Genomic DNA, 21,467 nt, shown 5'->3' on the forward strand with positions numbered 1-21,467 from the left:
AAAAACCCTTGTGTTGCTATAGGAAGCATTTACACTACAGCAGCACAAGAGTGTAAACATGCCCTCAGATACCAACAGTTCAATGTCAGTGCAGGAAAAGACAGAGACTTTATACACTTGGAATAGCTCACACACATGTTTATGGAGACAGGGAAGTGAGCCCAGAAGCTAGGTTAGGATTTACTCCCCAGCTCTTTCAGGGCACATATAGGGGGGAAAAGTGGTGTGTAAAAATGCAGTAGCTAATCCACTTTAACTAACTTGACTTTATACAGGACTTTACTTCTAACCCAGACAGGGCAAATCATGTTTAAAAACTCATTAGCTGATCTTGGTCAATCAGAGGGAGGAATCCTGCTTAAGTGGGACTTCAATAATGCATAGGCCTTGGGCTGACCTTGTACACACCAGTGAATTTCACTTTTAATGATCATGTTAATTTCATTTAAAGTGACACCTAGTAGCTGATCTTGATTAAGGCTGCAGGAGGTTTCTAAGGTATTGTATAACTCATCTGTGGCCAATGAAGAATTTCACATATGTTACAATGCTGAAAAGCATGGCCTCTCAGAAAGTCACAGGGCTAGCAAAGAGAGAACTAAGATCTTTCTACTTCAAATGGACAAGCTCTTAACTCAAGGAGAATACTGCTTCATTTGTCAGCAGTATAGCACCTATGACATACAGTTGAAGAACTTTATGCTTGTCCAGCAGAGGGCAGTGGCAAGCACATGCACACACACCAGTTTATTACAATAGTTTGCATTCTGAAAGTTGTGAAGTGAGCAGTGGCATAAGTTGCATGTTAAAGCAGCTGTAAAAGCTTTACTGTCCATCTCTGTCTTTCCTTCTAGTTCAGCTAAGTGCTACAGTAAGAAGAACACAGGGCATTAACCATGCCCTGTTTGAATTCCAGCCATAGCCTTGGTTCAGGGCCTTCAGAATACATTATCTTATACAAAAGTGGGTTTAGTTAGTGTCCTGTAACTAGCATGAGAGAGAAACAGACAATACCAGCTGCATTTAAACAGATAATGTGCTCCCCAAGTAGCCAGAGGGTGTATGAATTCAACTAATCAGTAAACAAAGCAACATGTGCCTCTAAAGCAGATGTTTTATGGGATAAAAGAGACATGGTTTTAAGCAACCCAACAAAAACAACAATAACCATAGAGAATAAAATTACTCATGCATAAAAACACACACAGGCTCTGTAGCTGGAACTGACATGATGCGGGCTTGTTAGCTGCGCTGAAGTTAAGGTTTACAAATCAGATCATTTATTCTAAAAACCCACATCGGGATTATCAAAACAAAACATAGCCAGCCAGTCACTAGGGGTCGTGTGCAGCCTGATATAAGCGGGAGATGACTCTCATGCAAGTCTCTGGGCCAAACACACTGGGGACAGAACTGGCGTTGTAGGTTACACATCGGGTATCAGATCACCAGAAAGCCAATGGAACAACTTACAATGTGTAGCTTGCAGCACCCTTTACATCACTTCTGTGCTAGGCTCTCAAAGCCAGGGCTTTGGAGCGGAGCCCGGAGCTGGAGCACGGGCCAGTAGGTTTTATGCCCGTAGCTGGAGTGGAGTCAGAGCACAGCAATTCAAAAATTTGATTGCTCCAAATCCCTGCAGCCCAGGCTTTTTTCAGGCCAGTGTGTTGGGAAGGGCGTCTGTGACCACCCAATACATCATTCTCTGCTCCAGGGCTTACGTACTGTTATCCTCGCAGTCTGCTCAGCTTAGAAAAACAAGTCTTTCTTGAAGAGACAGGGCTTAGCTACTGTTACGATGAGTGCATTAGATAGAAAGAAATTGGCCCTCTTACTTTCCCCCCCAGGAGGAGGCGTGTTCTGGGCAGACCGCTGCATCTGTAGCCATTTCATGCTCTAACATAACTGTGGCCAGCACCAACCAGGAACTTCACAGTTGTCTTTATGCTGCAAATTTGACCCATTTGGAACATCACGGCAGCAGAGGAACGGGAACTCAGATCCTACTGCTCCAAAAACACAGCTTCCACCATTTGAGTTAAAGAATCTCCATTACCAGCTAGCAGGACAGGGCCTATGACACAGACTTGGGCCGTTGTGGTTCCATTCAGCAGAGGGCAGTGATACATACCCACATACTAGCCAGTTCCATGCAATATTCTCCTCTAGACAAGTGTGTATCTTACCATGAGCAGGGCAGCTACCCAGAATTCTGAGGCAAGTCAGCAGCTTTCTTCAGTTTCTGCAAGAGCAGCCAGACTTTTTCTTTGGTGTGGGTAAACAAAGGATCCCAAAACCAAACAGTCATGCAGGACTCCACCCTGTCACACACACACACACCTGCATAACGATGGTGCCAGACACCAAAAGATGTGACCCAGGAATTTGTATTCATCCTTATCCAGAGCTAAGACAGCCTAATGCAGAGATGACCTATGGAGGGCACAGCATGTGATGGACTAAACATGCTCCAAACGGGCACAGCAGCTGAAGTGGGCTTTCAGTCAGCAGAGTCTGCAGCGTCCAAAGGGAGGCATCTAGCGGCTCATTTTATTTAGACTTTTAGCCCCTGGAGGAGAAACACATTGGGGAATTGGAAACGAGCTGCATTTTATATGTGGCCTAAGGAAAAAATAAGTAGATCCCTTAGTCAGCACTTGGGGCCTGATTCACCATGGCCTGGCGCCTTGTGCAAAGTGGGTATAAAATGTTCCCACATCAGAATGATGGTGTTCACACCCGCTTTGCAGTAGGATAAGGACCGCACAAGGTGCGGGGCAATGGAGAATCAGGGCCTTTGAATCTCTTTCTAATTCCAGTCACTTAGCAAGGTAACCGGTGCAGGAATGTGGTTAGACTCTGTACTCTGCTGCAGATCATGGGCTGGCCCAGGCTATCGGTGGGTTAGGAGCCTCTCGATTGCATCAGCTAGTGCTGGGAACACAGAGCTCCAGTGTTGTGGGGATTGGCTCCCAGACTGTCAGGCCCTTCGCCCAGCGCTCCTGCTCTATCTGAGGAGTAGCCCTGGTAATGGGCTCCTGCCTTTAACCCTTAGCTGCTACACTTGACCATTAAACGCCTCAAAAGAGCTGATCTCCTATAGGAACATCAACACTTCAGGTAGCAACATGGCTGCTGTGAGAAGGGAGGAGAACTGGAAGTGCTTTTTGCCCCACGTTATCTGGTATTTTCTCCAGCACTGAAGAGGTTAATTGATCTGCCAAAGTGAGCATGGACTGTAGGCAACTTCCTCTATTAACTGTCTGAAAATGAGTGCAGGAAACTACGAAGAGGCCTGGTGCTTCCTTCACAGGGTGCAAAGCAGGAGCAACACCTTTGCAACGAGAGGAGTTACCCCAAAGTGAGAGCAGAACTAAGCCCTGTATTGTGTTTATGGATCCAGCTTACATTCCTTGTGCTAACCACTTGTGATCATTAAGGATCCCTGGGTACTTTTCATGTTAGTGAGCCAGCCATGCAATAACAGCCACGAGAGTCAGTGCCAGATGCTTATGGCGTTGAGGCCAAATTCCAGTTGGGTTAATTACATTCTGCCTATTGTGCCTAAATTCCACCTACAATTTCAACTGATCAGTGTAATCTTTGCTTCTTCTAGAAAGTCTAACAGCTGCTACATCCCACCCCAGAGATGGCTGCATTTTTAGGGGGGGAGCAAGTGTTCCCTATCTGTTTGGGATCCCTCAGGAGGAAAGGCTTTATGAAACACCCAGTACTCATTAATAAAGTGATAAAAGCCAAGACATTCAGATCTTAGGGTTGTGTCTCCCTCTGTGCTTGGGCAGCACCAGGGTCTTTGCTCACTGAATGTGAATAACTGAGTGTTTTTGGCTTTTGTGAAACTAAATCCAGAAGCTCCATTTTATCTTTTAAACCAATACTTGGTTTGGTTTTTAAATGACAGCCATGTGTCAACTTCTCAACTGAAGTAGACAAGAGACATAAATAAAGGGCTGTAACAGACAACTTGGGGGAAAAAATACACATGCTGAAGCGATTATAAGTTAGGGCAAGATCACAAAGACTGGATATATTTACTACAGATGGCCAAGTCTATGGAGTGGATTGGTAATGTAAATCTTCCTCACCAGCTAATCTACTCCCATGTCCATATCTGGGGGAAAGTTTAGCAGTGATGTTAAAACAGGGGTTCAAAAATGGCACGAAGAGCCCAGATTAGGTTAAAGAATCTCCCAAAAATCTGGGCCTGAGAAATTAAGACCAAAATAAACTTAATTGCTCAAAGAACTAAGGGCTACATCATGACCTGATTTTCCATGCCGGAGAGAAAGGGGTATAGCACTTCTCCATCAGCAGCTAGTCCAGCAGGCTTGAGCAGTTCTGGGTCCATTCAGTGGAGGACCATGGTACATACACACATGCTAGCCAGTTCCATACAATATTCTGCTCTATAGAAGTGGAAAGCTGTGTGTATTTTACCATGAGCAGGGCACTTGCCCAGAATTCTTCTCACCCTAAACTTCCAAAGGTTTTTAGGGGCCAAACTCTCATTGATTTCATGGGGAGTTAAGAGCCTAAATTCCTCTGAGGAGCTGAGCGCTCCTTACTCCCCTGCACAGGTTACCCACCTCACAAGTGGCCGTGCAGGGCGGGACATAGCCTCCTCAGAGCAGCTGTGATCTATCCCATGCAGGGAGAGGGCAGGATAGGGTGTCCCTTGTTCAGTGCTCACGGCAAAGCCACAATTTAGACTTAAGGCAGCCCTTTAACACTAGATTGGTCTCCACTCGCCAGGAGGAATGGGCTAGATAGGGCTAACAGGGCTCTTCTTTCACTAATAGCAATGGTTCAATGATGGAGCTGGAATATCATGATGTATAAAGATACATAGTAAAGTCATAGCATCAACCTGGTAACAACTACATAGATGCTACCTACATTAGCAGTGGCAGGTTCCTGCAGGCCTCTTTGGTTCACTAGTAATTACTAGGGGATCTGCAGTACTAAAAGACAGTGATAACCATAGATTTTCAGTGTAAGTGCATCTCCCTGATCATGTAATTGTCTTGCAGTTAGTATCTATATGAGGCCTGACACTGCAGTGGGCTCCATGCAGACACAAGGCTTTAGCCACATGCAACAATTTGCAGGATCAGGGCCTTAAATATAATGTGTGTGGAAATTAGAGGCAGGGCCAAATTTCAGGCCAAAACATTTGTCATTTCAACTTGGGCCTAGTGGTGTTGTCTTTGTTCAAAATCTTCACATATCACTCCAGTGTGAACATTTAACAGTAAACGTTGAACTCAGTCTGAATGAAAGGACAGAATTCCAGGAAGGCATGGCCCTATTACCCTCCACAAAATACGGTTATGTAGGTTTGAGCTGCTAATCCACACAGCCTTAGTGTTTGCATGATAAAAGTCTGTTACTCTGCTACAGGGACAATACCGGTAGGATCCTGTTATTGAATCCCTTTAAGGTGGATTCAACGGGGTGGATAAAACAGGTGTCTCAGTGTAAACGGGCTACAATGCTTGATTACGATCGTTTGGGTTCACACTGAAAAACTGATTGGCCAGATCTGAGGTCAGGAAAAAATGTTCCCTCTGAGTTTATTGGTAAGGACCTTCCTGGGGGTTTGCCTTCCTGGACATCATCTGCTAAAATGTGGTGGGTGGGTTCCAAATGCTTAGTCCCCTGCAATAGGAGCAATTTTCTTCCTCAGAGTAGCTGATGTCAGCTGTCCTCAGAGTTATCCAGTAGGAGGAATGATACATTTTGTCAACAAAGATCCTTCCTTTCACCAGACTTGGAGGGTGGAGGGGGGTGAGGAACAGAATCTGGATGTGGGAGAACCTCCCCAGTCTTGGATCTCCTGCATAGCAATGGAACAATAATGCTGTTCAGGAGCTCGGCGCCAAACTATACTAGTTTGCCATTGCACACTGACAAATTGTATCCGGTGACTTGGGGATTCTGACAGCAGGTCACATGGTGTCTTATGACTGAAAAGACTGCCAGCAGAGGCACCAGTACAGCTCAGGAGCTGAACAGGTCTCCCTGTGCTGCTGTTCAGGGCAGCTAAGGGGTTCTGGGAAGCAGAGGGAAGGCACGGAACTGTATATCTGGGTTTTTAGAGCCTAAAGGGTGTAATGAGAATAAGTGATGCTTACATTGCTTCCTGGTCAAGGAAATCTTCATGATGATGTAGCTCAGAGTGACTAGAAAAAAAGCCTTCATCCAAAACCCTCAAACTTTAGATCTAAACTATGAGGTTATTTCTGCTTACAAGAAGTCAGAACTTGTCTGTCCCTAGGCAGATGTAGGTAATTTACTTCATGTCGGTATTTAACAGAACTATTTTGAGGTTATTAGAAAGGGGTGACCCTTTTCCTTGGGAGAGGCACGTCTCCTCTCTTGGCAACCCTCTCTAGGCTAGAGAAACACCACCCCCTCCATGCAGGTCTGACATATTCTCTGCATTCCACTCCTTGCCATTCCCACTTCCAATTGACAGTGGGTCATAAATGGGGTTTCTTCTGCTCCTGCCCCAGTCTCAGCTGGGTCAGCACTGGGATGGAACTGGCACCTCAGAGACAGCCTGTTTCTGCCAATGGCCGAAGAGCGCAGAAGGCAAATGCCGCCACATCCATTCCTGGGGTACCTCTGTTGATATCAATGGCTGTCACACCAGGTCAGAATTTGTCCCATGGAGATCAGTGGCAGCCATTTTTATGTTTGTTCTTTAGGGCTCACCATAACTGAACCCTCCTGGCTTTGCTTCTCTCCACCATTCCTGGCATACTCCTGAACGGGGGCCATAAGAACCAAGTCACTCTAAAAAGAAATGTATAATGCTACTATGGGGCTCATTTGTGCCATTAAGACACAGCCTCAGGTTGGGGATTCCTCCTTGACACTCTGAGGCAGTGCATCTGCTACAACATACTCTCCCCTACATGGCTAGCTAGCTCCATTGGCCTATGCATAGTGGGCACTGGCACAGGCCAGCTATGGAGCCACCCCACCCCTGTCCCTTTAAGAGTGTCTCGATCGCCAGAGGCCACAATAAGAGCTGCTCTTGTGCCATGCTGCTGTGTAGGGAAGAGAGCCCTTCCCTTCCCTTGCCTTTCAGAGCAGCAGGGCACAGTCTGGCCTATTGTGCCTTTCACCTGAGGATCTCGTAGAGCACTTTGCAAATACGTTTAAACTGTGCCAGCCTGCCTGGCGGTAGTTACGTATGTAAGAGTCCATTTTACAGCCTAGGAAATTATGGCTCAACTTGGCCTGAGTTGTGCGCTGACAGAGCTGGGAACAGAACTCAGGAGTCTTGACTCGCACCCGCAGCCCCCGAGTGAAACCACTAGAATGGCTCTCATCTAATCATGTGATCTGCAGTTCCCCCAGTCAGATTTTTTTTATCCCACCCTAGAGCTGAAAGGCACATAGAAGGTCTGACTGAGTATCACATTCTGATTATTTATGTAAAGTACATTTTAATTCCTTCTCATTCTTAGCACGGATCATCATCTCTATGGGACTGTGGAATTGTCTCCCTACAGCACATGGTGGGTCCCCCACCACCTGGGACATTTATAATTAGACTGCATAAATCTCTGGAGAAAATACCATAGGAACAATCTTGCATTGACACCCAAAAAGAATGAACTAGCTTTTTCTCCCTCTAATTTCTGAGAGTCACATATTTGGGTGTATTTCAAAGAAGTAGGACACTAGGACCCAGGACTCCTGAGTTCTAGTCTTAGCTCTGCCCATCACACCCTGCATGACCATGGGCAAGGAACATCCCTACTCGGTGCCTCAGTTTCCCCTTCTGCAAAATGAGGCAATAGACACGGTACCCCCCGTTGTAAAATGTGTTGAGATCTTCACATGTAAAGCACCTAATAAGGACAAAATATTCAGTATACATTATTTTAAAGATGCCCCTTGTCCCTCTAGCCAGTCCAAGTGAAGGCAGGGAAGAGTGACAAAAGAAGTGTGGAAGGAAGAGAAGGTTCTTGTTACAAATTCAACCATCACTAAGGCCTTGCTGCTGCAAGTTCTGCCTGTCACCTGGCACCATCTTGCAGGTAGCCAGTTCAAGAGTCTCTACAGGCAGGGTGAGAACCGGGTGGCTCAGCTCTGCTCTGCTGTTCAGGCATGAAAACAATCACTCTTGTCTAAAAAGAATCCTCTGAGAAATATCCCATAAAATAAAGTCAACCAATAAAGGGCTGGAAGGTGGGGACTTGAAAGGAAAGGAAAGGAGGCTAAGGGAGGTTGGAACTGACGTCAGAAAGCCAGGGCGACCCCTGCCAGAGACAGATCCAGTATATATTGTCCTTGGGGTTGCATAACAAGGGCTAAATCTCTCCACTGAAAGCCCTGGGTCCAACTCCCAACTGCGGCTTATGTAATGCAGTCAATGAAGTTAAATCAGACCCAGTGCTCTCCTATGTTGGTGTGTGGGGTTTTTTCCCCTTTCCTCCTGTAGTCAGTATTAGGGTCTGCAGGCCACCTGCCCTGTGCTTAGTGAACAGGAAAAGAAGCCATAGGGGGTGAAGGTGGTGGGGAGGCTTGGAAGATGGCAGCTGACCACTTCTCTGAGCCATTGTTCTCAGGCTGCTCCACTGCCAGCTCCGCAGAGGGAATTCGCGTGGCTCTCGGTTTAACTAGCAGAGCGCTTCCAATGCTGACGCTTCTCCCTTCCTTGCTCCCCTGGCCCTCCCTAATCCCGCAAAAGCACTTGCATGTCCCTGTCACACATGCTTCTTTCTCCTTAAAGACTAACTGCTGGAGATTCAGGCTGCTGACTTTGAGTCCAATGTACTTTTTTTTTGGCACAAATGCCTGGATAGCTACATGTTGCACCTGCATATATGCACCATCCCATGTCCCACACACTGAAAGTGCCCCTCCCACCTCCTCTATGGCATAGCTGCAAAGTAAAAACCACAGCAGAAGTCAGTGCTCCAACCCCACTGAGAATGGCATAGCCACTGGCCTCTCCATCTGTGCTGGCAAGACACCCTGTCATTACCAAATGAGCCAGATTCACCCCTGCATCTGCAGGAGCAGCTGCGCCTTGGAGGACTTTGGCAGTACCATTGCCACCATCACCAGGCAATTGCATTCAGAGAGGTCTGCTTCAAAATCCAGCTAGGATGCCATATGACCTCTGTTAGCAGAGGGCACTTAGGGGAGATGTTCAATTATTTTGGCTGACTCCCCCCCCCCCCATGCACTCTAGGGGTAGCATCAGCTGGTTCCAGATCTCCAGCTGGAGAAGGGGGGGATTTGGGCAGTGAATGCAGTGTGCCTTCATTCCTGGTGGATGTTCTGTACTAATATAGAACGCCTTGTGCTGCTGGAACCTAAGGATTAAATTCCGGCCAGTGGCTTATTCATGGCAGCAGAGTCTTTGCAGGAGACAAAGTACAGGGCCAAATTTTCCTCTCAGTGAATGCAATGCAAATCCATCAATGTCAGCAAAATTATCTCAGTGTCATGAAGAGGAGAATTTGGCATATATACAGCACCAGCCACCCTAAGATCTCAAAGCACTTTATAAACACAAACAGTCATATTCTATAGTAATTAATCAACAGTTTTGCTCCATTAAAATGACCTGAATTGTTTAATCCCCCATAATTATGATGCAGAGGAAACTCTTGTTACCTCCTGTCATGGAGAGGTGTGCCTGTGCAGGGTAATTTGGGGGAGAAGCTATTTCCTTAGATTGCATCCTCTCTCTCATGTCATTTTTTTCCTCTCGGGTGCTTCTCCTCCTAGCAACACAGTTTACTGCAAACAGGGAGGGCCAAACCTCAAACTGTTTGGAGCAAGCCTGGGTTCAGAACAGATGCTTCCCTAATTATCTGAGGCATTTAAGACTCTAAGACAAGGCAGAAGATCTCATGGGGAAAGACTTCTATAGCATGTCCTGCCCCTATTTCCTACTCTTGTCCTGCCACTTCCAAAATTCTGCTTGTGCATCTTTTCTTGCCTTCAAATATGTGCTTGTGACAAAACCCCATGTGCAATGAATGGGCTATAAGGGAGGTTGTAACCAGACACAAGTGTTTGAAAAATGCAAGGGGGGTGTTTAAGGTGGTACTGGTTAAGGCTGAGTTAAGAGTAGTGGGTTGACAACTTGGTTGAATAGCATGGACAACGTCCTAATGGTGAAAGCCATTAGGGCATTAGAATTGTCGCCCAAGGACTAACATATGGAATTCAAAATTAAGCTTGAAAAGTTTGCCGATTCTGCCCCCTCTTCTTTCATAGAATCATAGAAGATTAAGGTTGGAAGAGACCTCAGGAGATTATCTAGTCCAACCCCTGCTCAAAACAGGACCAACACCAACTAAATCATCCCAGCCAGGGCTTTGTCCAGCCGGGCCTTAAAAACCTCTAAGGACGGAGATTCCAGCACCTCCCTAGGTAACCCATTCCAGTGCTTCACCACCCTCCTAGTGAAATAGTGTTTCCAAATATCCAACCTACACCTCCTCCACTGCAACTTGAGACCATTGCTCCTTGTTCTGTCATCAGCCACCACTGAGAACAGCCAAGTTCCATCCTCTTTGGAACCCCCCCTTCAGTTAGTTAAAGGCTGCTATCAAATCCCCCCTCACGTTTCTCTTCTGCAGACTAAACAAGCCCAGTTCCCTCAGCCTCTCCTTGTAAGTCATGTGCCCCAGCCCCCTGATCATTTTTGTTGCCCTCTGCTGGAATCTCTCCAATTTGTCCACATCCTTTCTGTAGTGGGGGGCCCAAAACTGGATGCAATATTCCAGATGTGGCCTCACCAGTGCCGAATAGAGGGGAATAATCACTTCCCTTGATCTGCTGGCAATGCTCCTACTAATACAGCCCAATATGCCGTTAGCCTTCTTGGCAACAAGGGCACACTGCTGACTCATATCTAGCTTCTCATCCACTGTAATCCCCAGGTCCTTTTCTGAAGAACTGCTGCTTAGCCAGTCAGTCCCCAGCGTGTAGCAGTTCAGTTCAGCTTTCCCCTTTATTCTGGTATAGTCACTGATAAGCAAAGTTAGCAGTGAAGTAATGTGGCTGAAGAGCTGTGATTCTTAATCACATCATGCTCCACTGTACTCGGTCTTTGCAAAATGTGCTTCGGGAAACCGTTACATGTCACAGGCTTGCAAAATCCTGAATAGTACAGGTTAGAGCAGCCCACAGTGTGACCAACAGAGTTCTACAATGTGCACACACACCCTGTATTCAACACAAGGGGTCATCCCAGATCCCAGAATGCAATGCTCCACCTTGACTTGAGTAGCCAGGCCACTTGGAGCACTGTATGCTGGGAACTATAGTCGCCTGGAGATGTCCTTCCCTACTGAAGATAGGAGTAGCAAAATCTGCTCCATTCTATGCAGATTAGGCCTGGCATTTGGGCTCATGGCACAATGCTGAGCCAAGTTTGTCGTCTCTGGTATAGGACCCTGCTAGGGCAGCCCATATTAACCACTCCCATAGACAAGACTGGGGGAGGAGGCTGGTACACACCAGGCTGGTACTGCTCAGACACTAGTGCAACAGCACAACTGGTACGGCAGGACGGAATGAGCAAGTTGATAGCCACATGCATACCCAGTCACCTAGAGTCCTGACAACTCTGAACCTATCTTAAATTGGGCTTAAAACCAAGTGGTTCCTGAGCGGGAGCTGAGTTCTGCCCAAAGAGGTGACATGGCAACACAAATCAGCTGTGGCTAAATGAACCAATAAGACATGTCAAGGTGTAAATTAGTGTGTATGAATTCACACCTAGTGTGTTGAGAGAGGGCCATCAGCACAGCCAGGCTGAATTTACACCCCACCCTTCCTACCCTCGCAGTGGGGTCTGGTTGCTGTGGAATGAAATGTTAGGTTGGAGAAATATATATATAAATGTGTGTGTATATATGTATGTGTATATTTGTGTGTGTGTATATATATATATATAATGACTCTATTGATGAGAGCAATAAGAGATTTATTATTATGCTCTCTTACATGCATATGATTTATTATTTTACAGAGCCCCTCAAGTGTGTCTGGCATGTTATGGTCAATTATAATATGAGAGATATCTGCCCTATATTTGTGGCACCTTAGAGACTAACAAATTTATTCGGATGCATCCGAAGAAGTGGGCTGTAGTCCACGAAAGCTTATGCTCTAATAAATTTGTTAGTCTCTAAGGTGCCACAAGTACTCCTGTTCTTCTTTTTGCGGATACAGACTAACACGGCTGCTACTCTGAAACCTGCCCTATATTGTACATGCTGTAGGGTATTTAATTAATCACCTAGTAATTAAATAGCACATCTTGTGTTCACAGTTCTTTACAACTATTCACTGATTAATCCGCAGACATTTAAACAGATATGTACTGTAGTGTTCCCATTTTACAGATGGGGACTGTGAGTCATGGCGAGAGGGTAAATGAGTTGTCCAAGGTTCCAGAGGCAGTTGCTAGTGGAACTGAGATTAGCAAGTGGGACTTCCTAATTCCCATTATTTAACCATGGTGCCTTCCATGTCACAGGATCCCAAAGCCATTAACTATATAGAGATCACCTCACCCACCACTGAAAGTCAGCCACCTCTCGTGTGGAATACGGTAGCTGTTTAACAGCTGACCGGACATTACATGACAGTTGGGGAGAGAAAGTAAAGGAACAATTCATCTCCAGTTAAAAGATTGTCAATAAGATCCTTCCTTTTATCATTGCATTTAAAGAAATAAAACATAATTTTTGTTTTCTGTACATAACTCTAGGTATGTTTTTAAAGAAACCTCAAAGAGGTTCTAGCCTTCAGGATAGGGGTGGAGACAGAAATTAACACACAGTATCAATAACATTATTACCCTCTTTTTTCACTCTACTATTTTGATATATCACTTGGTTAATTATTAATTGCTGGGGACAGTCTGATGGGAAGCAGCGATTGGATTCCCTTCGTTTCTCTGAGGCTGTAAACTGACTAGGTAATACTCGAATTGGGTGTTTTTTTCTGTGGTTCTATTATCTTATCACTTTCTTCAGTGATTGCTATCGTTTTGTTCTTCCTCCTCTCTTCCAAAACTTATTGAAGCCCTAACAAAACACAATGGGCCTGGTTCCCCTCTTATTTTCACTGGTGTAAATCAGAGTAGTTCTCTTGACGCCTGTGAAGCTATGTGGGTGTACATGACAGGGGAACAGGACCTATTGAGTATAATATATAGCTACCATTTGCAGTTGTTTTTCTAGCAAACTGTATTCAACAGGAGAAGCCGCATGGTCCAGAAGTTAGGCTGCTGACCTGGGATGTCCAGTTTCATTCCCTTGCTCTGTTATTGACTTCCTACATGGCCTTGCTCAAATCTCTCTGCCTTCCTATGTTTCAGTTCTCCCTGTATAGAGTGGAACATGGGGTGCTGTGAGGGTGAATACACCAAAGATTGTGAGGTGCTCAGATAACATGGTAATGGCCATATATGCATCATAGAGAGATTTAGTTCAGATGACCTATTCCCATAGAAGGGAGCAGATTGCACTCATCTGAACTGGAAATGATAGCCATTCCATACGCTGTTACCCCTTTTGGTACACAGGAGTCTATGATGGACACACAGGTCTATGGAGGGTGATATTGCTTTGATCAGCCTTCACTGGCATAATAAACATCATCTGAACTTTAAAGAAAATACAATTAGAGTCAAGTTTGACCCCCATAGACCAGATACTGAGACCCGCCAAATCCTGGGAAAGTTCCATCCTGAAGCTGAGGTCTAGTGACAGTCAGTCCTCTGGAAATCAGCAAAGGCAAGGAGGCTTGGGTTGGTTTGGTGCTCAATCTGTGTAAATCTCAACAGTTTCTCTTTGTAGACAGCCACAGGAACCTGCCTCTGCTTCCACTCTATGGTGGGGGCTCCTCCAGGCCTCCCATGTTTGGCTTTGAGTTTCACATTGAAACAGGCTTCCAAAACTCCAACCAGAACTGGATGGGAGAGGCCCAATTTGGTTCCATTCTTTCCAGGGATATTCTGAGCGGGTGGAATTCCTTACCCCTCCTCCTCCCTATGGACTCATGGGATGCTTCGGTCTGCTTCTGCCCCCTGGTGGCATCAGTCTCACTTTCTGCCGTGGGTTTCATCCGGGGCATTATTACCAGAGTTGCAAAATTCCAACTGAATATAAATTAAAGTGTTGTTTATCTTCCCTTATGCCATAAAAAGAGTCCCCCTCTCTCTGCCCCTCTTCCCATTCATCTCCCAGCCCTCTCATGTTCTAGCTCTAATCCAACCCCCACAGCTCTGTCTCTCTCCTCCTATCCCTCTCCTTTCTCAGGACCCCATTCTCCCATTGGCCTCTGTTCCTTCCCTCACCCCATCTCTAACATTCCCTCCTTCCTCATCACCTATCTGACCCTTGCTCTCTCTGTTGGAGTTTTTTCTTTTCCCTACTGGAGTGACTCCTGTTCAGACTGATTCATTTGTCCTGGGCTTTACATTCTTTTCTTTCTCTCTCTCCATCCCTGTTTCCCGCTCTCTCCATACAAACAGGGAAAGAGAGCTCCTTGGGAGAGGCTGAGTTACAGCCAAGCTCTGACCCTGCGGGAATGGACGGCAGCTACCTCAGTGTGAAGGAGGCCGGGGTGAAGGTGCCCCAAGACAGGGCCAGCACTGATCTCCCCAGCCCCATGGACAAGGCCGACTCGGAGAGCAACAAGGGCAAGAAGAGGCGGAACCGCACCACCTTCACCAGCTACCAGCTGGAGGAGCTGGAGAAAGTCTTCCAGAAGACCCACTACCCAGACGTCTATGCCAGGGAGCAACTAGCCATGAGGACCGATCTCACTGAGGCCCGAGTACAGGTAATGGGGGAAGCTTTGGGGTGGATGGGGGCAGTGGGGTCTTCAGTTTGTGAACCAAGAACCTTCCAGGCAGCAAGATAATGAGTTTTAAAATTCACTGAGGCTTGTTAGATCTGGAATATGGCTCGGTATTACAATATTACATCTTAGCTGAGGTTGCCTAGAACCTCACCCCTAATTCCACTTAAACTTACAGCCTACAGGGCTGTCCCGAAAGTCCATACCACAGACTCATGCTCTTCTCTTAGGCCATGGGAAGGAATAGACAAAGATGCAGGGGACCTTATTCCTGCCTGATGTTAGTGCAGACTTCTTTGCTTTGGATTAGTATCCTCTGAGGTTCATAGAGAAGAATGCTGTTCCTTGAGCTAATGGAACATTTTGGCAAGCAACAAGGCAGCAGGGAGTCTCAGCGATAGTTATTCCAACAAAGCTCTCATGTAAATTATTTTGCTCCAAAAGAATCAGATGGGGACACCGGCTCACTAGCCAGGGTGGCGCCAACCTTTCTCATGCTACATCCCATTGCCAGCAAGGTGGGGGAGGCAGAAGTCATCATGACCTGCCATGCCAGGGAGTCAAAACAGAGAATGCAGAGACACAATTGAAATGGGTTTTGCTGCCTGGTTGGCCGAGCAGGCTCAGGGACAATGCAGGAAGCCTATTGTTTTGGGGCAAAAAGGTATGGCTGCCACCTCCAAAAGAACAGGAGAGACCAACATCAACCCTGGGCTGCAAAGCTGCCAGGTCTCACACAATTGTAAGCTGAGGCTTCATCAGGGCTTGCATAGAAGAGATCCCAGGAAGGGGCTATTTCTTGGGGACACATCGCAAATGCTGATGGTTTCTCCTGGAAGTCAGGGTACAATCTCAGGTTTACTGATCACACACGGCGCAGACTGACTTCTTTTGCTTAGGAATGGCAATGTTATGTCAGTGGTAGTGGGATGGGGGAATCTCCTTCTCATGCTCATCCCAGAGAGTCTGGTTCATGCATTTTAGCTTCTCCAGGAGCACTCAAGGGGGTGTAGAGGAGAGGATTTGGTACCTGATCTTCCATGGCCTTGCATGTTTCATTATTGTTCACACCTGTGCAAAGTGAGTGATAGTATTGTACACTTTGCCCTAGTAGGGGCAATGACAACACAGAGTACAAGGCTGCAGTGAGCCTGGCACTGTGTGTGTTTGAGTGAATTAATATTCCCCTCTAGAGTCTGGCCCATAGACATGTTAGGAGGCCTGCCATTGCTGTTAACTAATGGAGCACTACCTCACCTCTACAGTGACAGAAGCCTGTATTTTGGAGCCAAAGGATCAGAGTTCTAGGCCTGGCTCATGTGTGAGAGACTTAGCTAATATTTGTGTCTGTTGTCTGCAGACCTGGGTTTTGTTACAATGGAGTGACCAAATTGTTAATCATACGCGCCAAAGCCGTCCAGCTTTGCCCTGCTGCTGCCCCTCCACTTAAGACCTGTGCCAGAAAAAGGTGGCCTACAGAACTGAGGGTGACAGAAAATGTTCTGAGAATGGGCAGGGATCTGTGGAGATGGAGCATGTGGCCAAAGTCACTAGATTCCTTTACCTCAAGCTGCAAGAAGCAAGAGAAAACCTAGTGTTAGAACACACAGCAAGTTACCTAAGTCCCCACCACAGTATTTTTTTCACCTGCCAAATGGTGGCAAAATACTTGAATGGATTTCACTTGCCAGGTGAGCCCCCTTTTCTGGTGGCTACCAATCACCATAGCTCCATTGACTTTGATGAAAGTTTGTTGCCTGAGGCTCTAACCTGTAGTGTGTGATGCGTGGCTGGCCCATAACCGAACCTGAGACTCCAACAGGGAGCTTTATGGTCCCTAAAGAGCAGATATTGTAATAGGTGAACCAAAAGCCAGACCTTTCTCCTCCCTAGCCTGGCGGGGAGGAGATGAGGTGGTCTGTGCTGTGAATTGCCTCAGTAAAAGCCTGGCCTGGTCCTGGAACTGCCTTCCCTCTGGCCAAGCTGGTCTCCCTCCAGAACTAAACAGTCCCCAAAGCACTAGGTTGTAGCAGTGACAAAGCCCAGACAGACAAGTGATTGCTCTGGTTCTTTCCAAACCTCTCCCCAGCTCACACTTTGCTAGTGAAATACCCGACTGGGAGCCAGGCACCTGGAGAAGAACTCACCCCAGCAGCAGGCCCGGCACAGTGGGCTCTGTCTGCGGAGCTCTGGAATGGAGTGTCTTTGGAAATCATTCCACAGTTTGGCCTCTTTCCAGATGCTGAAGAGGCCACTTTTCTGCCTGCTTCGGATTCTAATCTCCACAGCTGGTGGCTACAGGCAATAAAGCTGAGTTTCCCCTGAGGTGCAGCGTGCTGTTCCTTTTCTCATTCCCTGCCTGCAGATGCCCCTGAACCTTATTTAAAGGAGCCAGCTAGCTGAGATATCGCATGGCCCAAACTGCAGTGACCTTAGCAGTTGACAATCCCAATGTGCTCCAAGGTTGCTGCAGTGACAGAGGCACCTTTATAAAAGTGAGCACTCAACAAACTACTCCTGCCCTTACATGCTACCTGTAAACAAAGGCAGGAAGGCATGCAACCTCTAGCACAGCTTTGTTTATGTACAGCCTAGCTTTTTCTTTTCTCCTTTCAATTATTCTGGGCCATGGAGGTCCTCAGTGGAGTCAGAAGGAAGTTACAGAACTATAGAACCATGCAAGCTAAAGTCTCTGGGCCCTCTTGGAAATACCCATAGGGAGTAAATGCTTGGTAACAAACTTTTAAACAGGGGCAGCAAGGGAAGGAAAGGCCAGGGCTAGGATGGGGATGATGGGTCAGGCACAAAGGTTGCTCCCCCTAAGTGGGCTGCTGGCCATGTCTATGTATTTCCTCCTGTCCCCCCTCCCCCATAAGTGGGTGGTGAACCCCCCCCCGAGCAGCGCTGCAGCTTGGCATGTATCCATCACAAATAACTACCACTGAAACCAGTACAGTGTGAGAGGCAGAGACAAATCTGTAGGACTTAGTGGATCAATGCAACTAGATTACCAACTCTCCCTCCAAGCCCAGGACCCCTGCCTTGCTTCCTCCCTCAGAGCGGCCGCTCCTGGAGTCCCACCTAATTTCGTTTATATGGATCTGGTCTGGTTCTTTGGTGTGAGAGCTGCAGAAGGCTATGTGACCGGGGGCAGGATCCCGAGGGGGCCCTTTGAGGTTTGATTGATCTCACTACATGACCTTCCGCCACACCCCATAAAATACAGACACACACACAGCTCCTTCCTTGTGCACGTGCTCACATCTTCAGTTGAACGCCCGTCCCTATGCATAAATGCACACACAGACATCATTGCACCCTCCATCCATCTGATGCATGCACACATACACCATTGCGAAGACTCCATCCCATGCATATATGTGCATACACACACACAGAGATACACACTTGTGTACAGACACGTACCATTGCGCCTCCCCTTCCCCAGGCATACCCACACAATTGCTTATACACAGCCCCTCCCAACCCCCATGCAGTGCACCCCAGCTCAATACCAACGCATGAGCATACCTCTCACTGGGAGACAGTAGTTGTGATTCTGGTTTGCCACCTCCCCATGGGGTCAGCGCCAGGGAATGTCACCCCACTGCCCCTCCCCAGGGCAGACCTCCTGATTGCTGGGTTGTTAATGAAAATCTTTTCAGTGTTGACCCTGTGATGCGGCAGGGGCTTGAAAGTAAGGGGGAAATGTCAAACTCCGCTGTAGCAAAATCACTGCCTTGGTAAAAAAAGAAAAGCAAAACAAGAAGTAATATATCTTGATCCCTTTTCCCCCATAAAACCCTGGGAGGCTGGTGGAAGGAGCGGAAAGACTGAGCTAACCCTGCAGGAAATTAAACATGAAATGAAAACAAGCTCAAGTTATTCAATTCTCTCATCCCAGGCTCCAATTTCCCATTCCAGGCCACTGATAAAATGGTGTCCAGTTTCAGCGCTTAAAGATGAATTCTGGCTCTGTTCTTGCAGGCTGGAAAGTGAAGGGCTTGTGGCCCTCACTAAGGGAAGGGGAGACAGCCTGGCCTTGAAAAGGGAGGAGCTGAGACAGACAGACACTGACAGACTGTGAGCCTGAGCGTGAGAGAGAAAAGGGCAGCAAGAGAGGAAGAGAAAGAGACAGAGACCGTGAGAAAGAGAAAGATAGACAAGAGGCAGAGACCATGAGAGAGAGAGAGCTTGTGAGGGATTGCAACACAGAAACAGCTGGAGCTGGACAGTGACAGAGTCAGAGGCAGAGAAATGCAGCCACAGACAGGGAGACAGAAACCCAAAGAGCTTCCCCTAGAGCTGGGCCCAGCCTCAACCCCAAGCCCTACTCCCTGAACTTTGAAGCGTGTGGGGGTTGACTCTGAAATCCAGATCTCATTTCTGCAGAATGAGCCCCTCTTTCCTTTAACTATACTGAGCCCTCCTCCCCCATCACTTTTGTTTGCATCAGAAGCATAGGGGAATGTAAGCACGGGAGAGGGGCATTCAGAATATCCAGATGAGCACTGTGAGGAGGGGGGACATTTGCCCACTGTGTGAGAACAGGCAGCGCCAGCTGAAAGGGGGGGGCAGCAGAGGGGAGGAAAGGAGGAAGTTACTGACCTCTTTGTTACAAACTATTCCCTGCCTCTCCTACCCCCAAACATGTATCCATGTATATGGATTGATGTACCACTATAAGGCTAGATGTATATGGAGTCATAGAACATTTTCTAGTCTATTGATTTTACAAGACTGATTTGTTCCTGTGCTATATCAGGGCTTGTCAACACACAGCCTGCAGGTGAAGAACATGCTACACTACACTGCTGACCATTAGCATGAAGCTGTAGACCTCAGTACGCAATGCTGCCTCCTGCTCCTAATGAATAGGCCACATTGCATGCTGGGACCTGTAGTCTCCTCTCTATTAAAGGTACCCTGCTAAGAAAAGAAAATTGGGTTTGTACCATTTTCTGTTTCTTTATAATTCACTGAGAAGGCCTGGAAAGATTTGTTTTCTTTCCTTGCTTAGAGCATTATATTATATGTCTTATCTGCCCTGCTTTTCCTGGAAGACTCTGTGGAAGACTGGAGGCCTAACAGTTTTATGAGAACAAAGATACAAAGCAACTAAAACATGACAGAGCAAAGGGACCAGGATTGTTTAAAGCATTTGGGTTTTGTTAACACTGGTTGAAGCTGAATGCCTGAATAAACAACCGGAGGAAAGCTCGGTGTTAAAAATAAAACACTTCCCCCCACCCACAAAGGGCTCAGAAAACTCCCACTCCATAGGTGAGACCTTCATCCAGAGTTTTGCTGGAGGTTTCCCTGATCGCTGGTATTTTAAGACCCAAAACAAAAACAACAAAAGAGAGCCCTGTGCACTATTTTTATCCCTTTGAAGTTTTCCTGTAAAGCTGAAGGTTGCTGCAGTATGCTCAGTTTTATACACATTAGCAGCCAGACGCTGTCCTAGGCTCTGGCCGTGGAAAGGAGACCTAAAGTCAGAATATCAGGACACTTCAAGGATATCCCTTGCCTGGGGAAGTCCCAGGTAGCATAGAGTTGCCAGAATGTGATGCACTCTATTGTCTCTCAGTGGGGATCTCAGGTGTGAGGGATGGGGGATGTGCACGTTGCATGAGACAGCTATATGTGTTTGTCATGCTCAGAGATGGGCACATGTGTGTGGCACATGTTCTCACCAGCCTTGTGTGCAGTGCACAGCACATTCCCTAGCTGCTACCCGCCTTCTATGCACAGCATGGTCTCCCCAACATAGGGAGTAGCACGGTCACCACCACTGACTGCATCTGCAGATCAAAGCTCTGTGGAGCTGGCCAGCATTGGGACTGGCCTCCAGCTGGGCTGCTCGGAGGTGGGGCCAGTGCTAGCACAAAGCAGACACATGCCTGGGGCACCAGACCTGTTCCATTGGGATATTATTCAAATGCAGCATTGTCTCTGTGTATTTTGGAGCCCTCTTTGGTTTCATTACTTCCCATAAAAATCCTACCCGCGGAGGGGGTGGGGCGGTTGCTAAAGGGGAAGATGTCCGCTGACAGGGCTGCAGCTAGCAGGCTCCATTGCATGTGTGTGAGTGAGCTCCCTGCTGTCACACTGCTGGGTTCTAACCCATCCCCAGCCCACATGGCAAGGAAATCTGCTCATAAGCAATGGAGCTGTTTCTCTCCACCGAGCCCACCTGTGACTTGACTGAATGGTCAGTGCTAAATGCTCCCTGAACTGCCAGGTAGCTCCTGGCAGCTCCTTTCATGCACCAGCCTGACCTGGACATTCCAGCCCCTTGTGACTGCATGCATCTGTCAGAGCCCTTCAAAGCAGCTCTTGATGGATACATTTCACTGACCCACAGCTTCAGGAGGCTTTGAACGCACAGGAACTGGCTTCACAGGTGTAAATCATGAGTGACTCCATTGAAGTTGTGGTGGATAAGCAGCTGAACGTGAGCTCCCAGTGCAACGCTGTGGCCAAATGGGTTAATGCAATCTTTGGATGCATAAACGGAGGAATCTCAAATAGGAATAGAGAGGTTATTTTACCTGTGTGACCACTGCTGGAATACTGTGTCCTGTTTT

General features: G+C 47.1%; 1 protein-coding gene across 1 annotated transcript in view; it reads left to right on the plus strand.

The window, feature by feature from the left end:
- The window catches only part of ALX4 (ALX homeobox 4), a 63,854-nt gene that overhangs the window by 28,759 nt on the left and 13,628 nt on the right, over positions 1 to 21,467 (plus strand). The window contains exon 2 of the mRNA XM_034769613.1: positions 14,549 to 14,859. Within this exon, the coding sequence (XP_034625504.1) occupies positions 14,549 to 14,859 (311 nt within the window). The remainder of the gene's footprint in view (positions 1 to 14,548; positions 14,860 to 21,467) is intronic.

This window comes from Trachemys scripta, chromosome 4 (genome assembly GCF_013100865.1).
Source record: "Trachemys scripta elegans isolate TJP31775 chromosome 4, CAS_Tse_1.0, whole genome shotgun sequence".
In the NCBI taxonomy this organism is placed as follows: domain Eukaryota; kingdom Metazoa; phylum Chordata; order Testudines; family Emydidae; genus Trachemys; species Trachemys scripta.